Genomic DNA, 10,154 nt, shown 5'->3' on the forward strand with positions numbered 1-10,154 from the left:
AAGCTACCACCCATCAAGGCCAGAAGTGACAGTAGAGAGAGCCCTGGGTCCCTGCAGGGAGGAGGCAACACGGAAGGGGGTTGCACGTACTCCACACCTTCTGGGCTGCCACTGGGGCAGGTGGCGAGGTGAGTCTTGGGCTTGGGTTTGCCCTGTAGCCTACTTCCTCCCCAGGGGCAGCAGGACCCCTTCAGGACCCCGGAGTGCATGGGTTGGGTCCACCTCAAGCTTTGGGGCAGATCTGAGAACTCATGATAGACTGGCTCAGGGCGTCAAGCTCTGGCTTGGGTGCAGCAGGGAGGGTGAACACCGGGTCAATATTTGCTGACTTCCAGGCCCACCCATGTCTCCGGCCAGGCACATCCTGTCAGGCAATGTGGGCTGACATCTAGATAACCCACCTCCTACCCACCCCCACCCAGGTCTGCTTTTTCCAACGTCCTTTGTCCTGCTGGCCGAGGTGGGGCTGGGTCTCTGAGAGGCTGCTGTCAACAAAGAACATTCCAGATGCCATTGGTCTCCTACGGCTCCAGGACTGATGCAGGAAGTTGGGTGCGATGCATGAAGAAGACCAGATCGAGGGTTCGGGGCCCACCAACCTGTCACAGATACTGCCTGGGCCCGACAGTGAGGCGAGAAGGCAGGCTGAATTCAGCCCCTTCACAGACAAAGCCTGTGCATGAGGCAGGGAAGCCTGTCCCGCAGGGCTCCGCGGGGTGGCCCCCAGCAACCAGCAGGGACAGGAGCCGCAGGAAGGGTGTCGTGGAAGAGGAGGGAGTCTCCATTACCTCACAGAGTGCCAGTAACCATGTGGCAGTACCAAGGCTGAGCAGGGAGAGGCCGTGGCCCTGCCCAGCCCCTGCCTAAGCACAGCAGGCCTGTGTAACAGCATCACAGCACATGGGTCAAGGCTGAGGGGACTCCAAGGCGACCCTGGACCCAACGGGAGCAACATCAGAGACACAGCACGGCCTGAAGCTCCAGGGACAGCCCACATTACCACCTCAGTCTGGTCTTCAGACTGGCACCCTCCCAGGCAGCAGCCTGTTAACACAAGCTGGGCCCAGCTCCGGCCACCTTGTGCCCTTCCAGGGGGGCTTCTCACACTTCCCAGACCCAGGCTTGCACTGACCCTTCATCTCTACTAATAACCATCATACTTTCTGAGTAATCACCTAATTGCTCTATCCTCAGGTCTTTATGTTTGGTTTCCCTTTTATCTTTCTTCTACTGCACTGAGACACAGCTAACGTGCAGAGAAGTACACAGAACGTATCTGATCACCACCACACAGGTCAAAAAGTGGAAACTGCCACTTCCAGCCCCAAGTGCTCCCAGGCATTACACCTGCCTCCCTCCCCCAAAGGCAATCACTCCCAACTTCTTTTTCTTTACCGTTGACTTTTGCAATAAGCATTTTCTTTCCCTCTAGTTTCCCCACCCGTGGAGGTCCCTACATAGGGACCCAGCTGGGCCCTTACACACAAAGCTGCTGTGAACAGTTGCTCAAGTGCTGGTGCAGCTGTGCGTGACCTCAGTCACAACCCTGGGAGCGGAATTGCCGGCTCACAGGGTGGGTCTTCAGTTTTACTGGCAAACACCCTTTTCCCCAGCTGTTCATACCAATTTACACTCCCACCAGCTGGATATCTGTTCCTGTTGCTCCACTTCCTCATCAGCGCTTGGTATCGTCTGACTTAAAATTATACGTGAGCATATAATGGCATCGTGTTTGCATTTCTGACTACGAATGTGACTGAACACCTTCTAACAGGCTTATTCACCACCTGGGTATTCCTCTGTGGCTGCCTTCCACGTCTTTTACCCATTATCCTGTTGTGTTGTCTGCTTTTTCTTGACTGCAGCTCTGAACGTGCTCTAGAGAGTCCTTTGTTGTCGACGTTGTGTTGCAAATGTTTCCAACCGTGGGTTAGACTCCTCACTCGCTTTACGGTATCTTTAGATGACGAGTTTCTATAATGGAGTTGAATTTATCAAGTTTTTCTTAATCTTCCCCTACCCTGAGATCATGAAAATCTTCTCATATTATCCCACTGTTTGTATTTATTACCTGTCATTTCTCTCCTCACCAGACTGTAAGCCCTCTAAGGATAAACAAAACTGCTGTGAACATTCGCTGAGGTGCCGGTGCAGGTGTGTCGGTGTCCCGAACAATTCCAACACTGCATCTGATCCTTACAGCATCACTTTCCAGGAGGGGAAACTGAGTCTCAGAGAGGCCAAGCGCCATGACCAAGAACACAGGGCTCTCAGGTTTCTATATTATGTTTTGAGGACCAGTCTTCCTCACCCGTAGAAGAGGAAACAGTCACTTGTTATTGTGAAAGAAACAAGTGTTTGCAAAGATCTTAGCTCTGGACCTAATTCATACTAAATCTTCAACAAAATAAAGACGAAAATATACCAGATAAAAGTGTATCTCACTCAAGCCCCTACCCCAGTTGTGATGCTCACACTCTTTCTGCCTCCCTAAGAGAAAAAGGGCAGACTGCAAGAGCCCTGCCCACTCCTCCCAGAGGCCAGGAGAGCACAGGACAGTTGGCAGGTAAACCTTCACCCACATCCCGGCCACCCTTTTCCTAGTAGCTCTGACTGCCACTGACTTTTCCACCAGGTGCTACCTAGCCCAGCTGTTGACCACATGGACATGTGGATCCCAGGAAGGGATCAATCCACACTCTCTCCCACATTACTAAAGGATTGAGACACGCCAAGGCACCTGCCCAAGGCCCGTGTGGCCAGAATGGCTGCCCTCCAAAGTGGGAAGGAAGCTGCCAGTTTCGATCTGCACTGATAAGGAGGAGGGCGGCAAACCTGCTCACTCCTTGAGGAAAGGCCACTCCCAGCCCGCCTGCTTCTCATATACAAAGCCCAGTCATGAAGGCCACTGACTTTATTGATTTAAAAAATTTTACAAGGACAGTGACTGTTCTGCCAGAAAGAGGGCCAAATGGCATAAAACAGACCAGAGGTGGGGGCAGGGGGGCGGGGACAGGACCAGGAATCACTCAGAAAAGCTGGTAACTGCTGTCACGAAACTGGCAGGGAAAGGAGAAGGGGGATGCATGCAAGGATAAGAATTCCAAAAAAGTTGAAATGGTGAGGGGAGAGAACTCCCAAAAGACCCTGGAGTACATGGGAGGTGCGTACGACAACCGCAATCTTTTCCTTTGTAGAGGACGGGGGAGGAGTCCTCACTTGGCTGCAAACTCTGGAGACTCAGTGCTGGGGCTCGGGGTCGGGGGCTCCCCAGAGAGCATCACAAGAACGCGTCGCACCACTCTCGAAGGCACCCGAAGCAGTCCCGGGACTGCTTGGCGTTCGCGCCACACGTGTCCTTCAGCCATTCCCGGAAAAGGTCTTCATCTTTCTTTAGCACCAGAAACTGACCGAGGACCACATAGGCCTGCAAGACGGGCAAAGCAAAAGGCGGGCTGCTGAGCGCTCTGTGGGACTAAGAACAAGAAGGCCACTTCCATGCCGCTCCCAGCACAGTAGCCCAGGAGACGGGGCAGGCTCCTGCCTGCGGGATCTGCAGATCTCACACCACCGCCCATCCCCAACAGGTACACGCACTCTCCTCACTCCCCAGCTGCGGGGAAGCACTGTAGTCGGCCACCCCCGGCCCTCCCCGGCTGCACGCAGCCACCCCACACCTTGTCAAAGCCCCTTTCCTCCAGCTTCTTGCCCAGGACTTCGCCAATCCCGGCCAGGCTTCCCACTGGCTTTTCCCCCATGGGCTCTGCCACGAAGTCTCGGTGCTTTTGGGAGGTTGTCATCTTGATCAGGCTTAATCTGGGAATCCTAAGAAAAGGGAGGTTACGGCTAAAAACCCGGGAACTCTCGAAGGCCCACTGGCAATCTCACAGTAAGAGAGAGCTAGAGCATCCGTTAGGAAGGCTTTCTCGATTTCCCCCAGTTTACATATGAGAAAACAGATCCAAGAAGAGTCTTTTCCTCACTGTTCAAGAGAAAGGTCTCTGCCACTCCCTGCGGGAGATGCGTTTTGGTACCTCCCCACAGGAAAAACTATCCTGTCCTAACAGGTGGCACACGCAGGACAAAGAGCGTCCCTCAGTACCCAGGGCCCATCCTAAAGCTGTCACTGCTCTGTGACCTTGGCTGGGCAAAGGCGGCACTGACCCAGCCTGGAACGACCACCTGGTCTGAAAAGCAAATGAAGGGCTCTCCCACCCACCCCACAGGCTGCTCACAGAGCGAAGGCGTAGCGGGAGCGCACACACCCGCTCAGCCAGCCCTCAAGCTCCGCTCAGCCAGCCCCTCAAGCTCCACGCCGCCAGCCCACTCCGCGTCCCACGCCGCCGGGCCCGCCCCAAACGCGCCGCGCCCCGCCCCCTCCCCGTGCCGCGGCCGAGCCCTCTCAGAGGGCACGTCCGAGAGCGCATCCTCTGGCCCGTCGCAGCACTTGCGGCCCCTCCCCTCCCCCTCCTCCCCGCGCCTCCTCCGACCTCCAGCCCGGGCCTTGCTCCGCGGCTCGCACTCACCCACAGCTCCGGTTCCCGAAACGGCTTCTCCCGCCACCCGGCTGCTCCCGCCGATCCCTCAACCCACTAGAACTTTCTTCCACTTCCGCTTCCGGGTCGCTTCAAGGGCCGCCTTAAAAAAAAAATCTACATTGGGCACTTCTAGCCGCTTAGAATCACCGAGTTGAGGCACCCCCACCACCACCACCACCCCGCCCCCGGACCTCGAGGGCGCCCTTAGTAGGCGCTCCTTTCTGGTTGCTTCGCGGGAGGCCGGGCTGCCTTCTGTGGTCTCGCTTCTCGGGAAGCATTTCCGGTCTCAGGGAGCAGAAGTCTGTGATAAGAAAACTTTATTTCTCTGCTGCCCGGCATCCGGAACTTAAAGGACTTAGCCTTGGCCGACCTGATGGTGGGAAGAGTTAGAGGGACGGACAAGGAGAGAGGTGTGGCCGGGAGACTTCCGGGAGAGCGCCGGAAGTACGGTGTTCTACTCAGGCTAACCCACGCCGTCCTCCTCGCCGTCGGGCTTGCAAGAGTCTGACGGGAACCGGAGGCGCCGGAGACCTGAGTCCAAGACGACTCCACTGTCGTGACCGCCGGCAAGTCCTTTTTCTGGGCTTTCATTGGCTCAGCTGCGAAGTGAGTCGTGGACGAGCCGATCTCAGCGTCCAGCCTGGAGAGCGGGGTCTTTCAGGAAGCGCCCGTGGGATTCGAGGGCCAGAGAGTAAGTATGGGGCTTTCTCTCTGAGCGTTTTTCCTCCGGAATAGGGAGGCAGGAGGGCAGGGGGCGGCAGCTAGGGATGACACATCGGAGTTTCCTTTGGAAGCCATCAGTCTCCTGAGTACGCATTAGTCCTTGTTTATTCAGTACCCAAGTCAGAAACAGTAGATGTCGAAGACCAAGCCAGCCTACCCTGACCTTTAATTAACTCGTTCCTGACTTGGATTCTCCTAACTTGTTTGTGTCTGTACTGTGTTGAGAGATTGAGCATCTGTGTTGTGTGGTTGTGCTGCACCTGGGATGTACAAGCATGTTGAGGAAGAAATGGTTTATCTCACTCCTTCCTCAAGTGGTTGCCAGAATGATTTATTTTTCTGGAACACGTATTTAGTTTTTGTGGTTATGTCAGTACTTAAGAACAATACAAGTTTTTTTACGTGCCTTACACTGTGCTAAGCGTTTTGCTTGCGATTATTTTGTTTTAATAACCGTGCTCTGAGTTAGCTACTGCTTTTCTCTGAGGTCTAGAGAAATTGAACAGCCAGGAAATAACCAAGGTAGGATTTGAATCCAAGCAATTGGATTTCAGAGCTCATGTTCTTAACCAGGACACTGTGTCACTCCTCAGTAAAAGGCCTCTCCCCATCTTCAGAACAGTCGTGCATTCTGAGCCTGCCATCCAAGAAACTCAGGAGGAGGAGTTGATAGTCTCTGCGTCCCTCACCACCCTGGGACAGGACCCAACATGTCTCAGGCCACCAAGAGGAAGCATGTGGTGAAGGAGGTGCTGGGGGAGCACATGGTGCCCTCCGAACAGCAGCAGATCGTGAGGGTAAGTGACACTGGGGACCAGCTGCTCTGCCCCCGCCCCCACTCCTGTTGGGCCCCTGGGGTGGGGGCAGGGTGCACCACAGCTCAGTGGGTGTTGGAACTGGCTGATGAGGCTGACTGGTAATTGGTCTCTCCTGGACCAGGTACTCAGGACCCCAGGGAACAATCTGCATGAGGTGGAGACAGCCGAGGGGCAGCACTTCCTGGTGAGCATGCCCTCCAAATACCGCAAGAACATCTGGATCAAGAGAGGTGAGAGAGGCAGCCCTTTTGGAGACAGAACCGTTTCCTATGGCCTCAGCTTCCGCCACCACAAGCAGGACTGACTGTGCTTTTTCTCCTCTTTACCTGCAGGAGACTTCCTCATCGTTGACCCTATTGAAGAGGGAGAGAAGGTGAAGGCCGAGATCTCCTTTGTGCTCTGCAAAGACCACGTGCGCTCTCTGCAGAAGGAGGGGCTCTGGTAGGTTGGTCCCCTTGGTCACTGGCTGCCCTACTTCTCTGAAGGATTTACTTCCTAGTTGTGGAATTAGGGGAGGGAAGATCATGGCATCTCAGGCAGGAACAGCTGGAAACAGCTTTTTTGCTGGAGTTTCTCTGTCCTTTCTGACTTCGGCTTTTCTCTTGGCACAGGCCTGAGGCCTTCTCCGAAGTGGCTGAGAAACACAACAACCAGAACAGGTGAGGCACAAGTCCTGGGATAGGGAAGACAGAAAATGGGGCTTCAGGCCTTGGTACCTTGAGGGGAAATAGAACCTTCTTTCATTCCTACATAGGGTCCCTGGTGAGAGCTTCTAAATTTGTGGTTAAAAGTATGGTTTAAAAGTCAGATCCCCTGGGTTAAAGTTCCGGCTTTGCGAGTTATAACTGAGTGACTTTAAGCAGATTAACCTATAAAATGGGAGCTTTGTAAGGGTTAAAGAGACTAACGCTTGTAAAATTGCTGAGCAATGCGGGTAACGCTTGTAAAATTGCTGAGCAATGGTAAGCAATGCGGGTTCATTGAGTGTTGGTTGTAGTAGAATCATTATTATTAAAATCAGTAGCTCTAGCAAGTTTTTGAGGTGGGGGTGAGGAGGAGGTAGTTTCTTGACTCTTTTTCTTGGCCAAGTTTCCTGTGATTCTGTCTGTGTCTGACTCGCTGAGCCCTGACTGCTTGGCCATATGGTCCTCCTTTTTGTGGGGCTTCTTGGTTTTCCCAGAAGGCCTTGGGCTAACTGTCCTTTCCCCCCGCCCCGATGCAGACAGGCTCAGCCAGAACTCCCAGCTGAGCCACAGTCGTCTGGAGAAGAGTCCAGCTCCGAAGGTGATGCTGACCTTTTTGTTAACACCAACCGCAGACAGTGTCATGAGAGTGAGGAGGAGAGTGAAGAAGAGGAGACAGCCTGAGACCCCGGGACCCTCTTCTCCTCCTGCTCAGGGACTAGTCCTTGGCTCCTCTGAGCTCGGACATGGCCAGGAGCCTCTGTGGATCTATCCCCCTGGATGGGGACAAGGCAGGGCCCTTCTCTGAACTGACTTTCTGACATAGGAGAATTAAACCCCTGGTGGGTGGTGACTTACGCTGCTGTCGGAGTGGCTCTTTGGAGGAAGGAGGGACGTGTGGTAAAGTTAAAAACTGCTCCTAGGTGGTGGCCTCATGGGCAGGTGGGCCGAATGGGCAGGAAATTGGAAATGGCTGGAATCTCTCCTAGTTTCCCCCTCTCTCGTCTGGCACGTGGTAAGTGCCAGGCCCTGTGTGCTTGCTTGCATGTAGTCAGTAACTGGGAGCATTCCCGCTTCATTGCCTGCTTGCAGTTAGTACTGATTCAGGCATTCAGGATCACAGTGGGACTTGGTGCCCATCTGCCTCTAAGAGACCCTCAGGATGAATTTCATAGTGCCTCGTAAGCTGTTCTCCCTGCCTTTGTAGTCACTTGTGACTGCAGGAGCGCCCACCTGCATGCTGCTGTGTACATCCCCTGGTTGGTGGCCTCCTCATGGCTACTCAGACCATCACTCCTCAGCCCTCGTGCAAACCACGTCATCCCACTTCTCCTTGGAAGCTTTTTACCTCTGACTGTACGTTCTCTTCATTGCCGGCATTCACCTTTTAGTCACTGCTCAGACGTTGAAGTTTACCTCCTGGCTTAGAGTCTTCTACCCTTGCTTCCATCATTGTTTTTCTACATCCCATGGATGGGCCCGTTCAATGCTGTGGCCACCTAGGTCCTTGATGTCCCCATCACTGATGCCCTTGTCTTCTGTGTCAGGCCTGTTGCCTATATCCGTAGTCACTCTCTGGACCCCTGACGTCACTAGAAATTGCAACGCCATTTGAATTAAAAAACCTGTACAATCACCGCCTCCAGGCCTCCTTGCTCAACTACCACCCCTCCCGCCCCCCACAGAAATTCTTTATCTTCATCCTCCAGCCCTGCCACATTCTCACCGTCATTCTTCTATCTTCACTTCCTTCCCTGTGCAGCATCAATTCCGTGGTCTACACCCTGTACTCCCTTTCTTCCTCCATCGTGTTCATCTAGTAAAACCTAACCCTGGGTCAACCCAGTCATTCACCTCTGTGCCTGTATGCGAGTAACTGTTAGAGAAAACAGCCAACCTGGTTCATTAGTTTTACCTTAAATTCGTAATTACAAACCTCAGATGGCCACGCAACACTGCCTGGCAGATCTACCCTGGGATGTCGTATTAGAAAACTTTTTTTTTAACCGAATTCCTCTTATCCTGCTAGTTACAGGCTGCAGCTCATTCTTCATTAAGAAATAGTAACCACTGGAGGGAACTCTTAGCTCTCTGTTACCAACCCTACAACTGTGCTCATGGGTCTTCCTGTCATTTTACTGCCCATTGTAATCCAGTGGGACTTAAGCCTTTCCTCTTATGCTTTGGGGCCTGTCTGTCTTCCCTTAAGGAGTTTTTGTGAGTTTTGGTCTCTCTCATCCTCTGCACTGGGTACGTTAGCATCCCAGGTGCTGTGCAATCTCCCATCTGAAAAACAACCAGAAAAACAACCTGTCACTGATTCCACATCCTCTCCGGCTACCACTTCATTTACCTGCTCCTCATTCACTCTTACGCTTGCTTAGTGTAGTCTTAAATACATACATACACGTGTGTGCATGCTTATGTGTGTATATACGCACGTGTAGAAACGTAAGTATATACATTCCTGTGCAAAAAATTAACCATGTAAGTTGAAGATGTGAGCGTATCTTTAACTCATCTGAAGTTTATTTTTGTATGGAAGATGGCTAACTTTTTTTCCCTAAAGGGCTAGCCACTTGTCCCTATACCCTTTATTGAGTGATTCATTCTTCGCTCACTGGTTCAAAATACCTTTTTCAAAATAAATGAAATTCCTGCATATATATGGATCTCTTTGGAATCTGGCCCACTGATTGTGTGTGCACACGCCATATTTTATAGCATGATTGATAACTCCGCCCTCACCCTTGCCCCATCGTTCCTTGGAATTTTCCTGTTTTCTTTTACATAAAGACTTTAGGATGAACTGGTCATTGCATTTAAAAGTTCTGTTGTAATTTTCATTGGCGTGGTTTGATTTGGAGAGGAGTGATACTTAATGGTTGGTTTTGATCTTCCTATACAGAAATGAGTTATGTGTGTTCTTTTATAAGATGTTATCTTCTGGGAATTCCCTGGTGGTCCAGTGGTTAGGACTCCACGCTCCCACTGCAGGGGGCACCAGTTTGATCCCTGGTTGGGGAACTAAGATCCTGCAAGCCATGCGGCCAAAAAAAAAAAAAAAAAAAAATGTTGTCTTCATATGGGTCTAGTTCAATGTAGTCTTAAGAATTTTAGAGCTATTTGTTGTTATGAATGGGTTCTTTTGAAATTACATTTCCAAGCATCACTGGCAGGTAGGAAAGCTGTCCATCTCTGTGTGCCCACCTGTTTATCTAACTGAATTCTCATTAGTTCTAAGAGCTCTTCAGTTGATTCTCTTGGCTTTCTGGATAGAGTGTCAAATCATATTCTACCAGCGGCAGTTTCATCCTGTCCTTTACACTCATTTCTTTTCCTTGTGAATTGTGGAGGCCAGGACTTCCAGTATAATGTTGAATGGCACCCTT

General features: G+C 52.0%; 2 protein-coding genes across 3 annotated transcripts; one reads left to right on the top strand and one right to left on the bottom strand.

Moving 5' to 3' along the window:
* Positions 1–2,899: 2,899 nt before the first annotated feature.
* On the bottom strand, positions 2,900–4,820 carry BANF1 (barrier to autointegration nuclear assembly factor 1). The gene is made up of 4 exons (XM_082628282.1): positions 4,730–4,820; positions 4,527–4,638; positions 3,678–3,825; positions 2,900–3,427 (listed from the first exon to the last, which is right to left on the bottom strand). The coding sequence occupies exons 3-4, from the start codon at positions 3,798–3,800 to the stop codon at positions 3,281–3,283; spliced, it is 270 nt and encodes an 89-aa protein (XP_082484408.1). The 5' UTR covers positions 3,801–3,825; positions 4,527–4,638; positions 4,730–4,820; the 3' UTR covers positions 2,900–3,280.
* Positions 4,821–4,912: 92 nt separating this feature from the next.
* EIF1AD (eukaryotic translation initiation factor 1A domain containing) lies at positions 4,913–7,453 on the top strand. Of its 2 annotated transcripts, none has more exons than XM_082628281.1 (6): positions 4,913–5,229; positions 5,855–6,058; positions 6,201–6,309; positions 6,412–6,520; positions 6,691–6,738; positions 7,302–7,453. In XM_082628281.1, the coding sequence occupies exons 2-6, from the start codon at positions 5,972–5,974 to the stop codon at positions 7,444–7,446; spliced, it is 498 nt and encodes a 165-aa protein (XP_082484407.1). In that variant the 5' UTR covers positions 4,913–5,229; positions 5,855–5,971; the 3' UTR covers positions 7,447–7,453. The 2 variants fall into 2 exon arrangements, with proteins under 2 accessions (XP_082484407.1, XP_082484406.1); XM_082628280.1 differs by having other exon boundaries at positions 5,879–6,058.
* The last annotated feature ends 2,701 nt before the right edge of the window (positions 7,454–10,154 follow it).

The sequence above is a fragment of the Mesoplodon mirus genome (genome assembly GCF_964341445.2).
Source record: "Mesoplodon mirus genome assembly, chromosome: 7".
NCBI lineage: Eukaryota > Metazoa > Chordata > Mammalia > Artiodactyla > Ziphiidae > Mesoplodon > Mesoplodon mirus.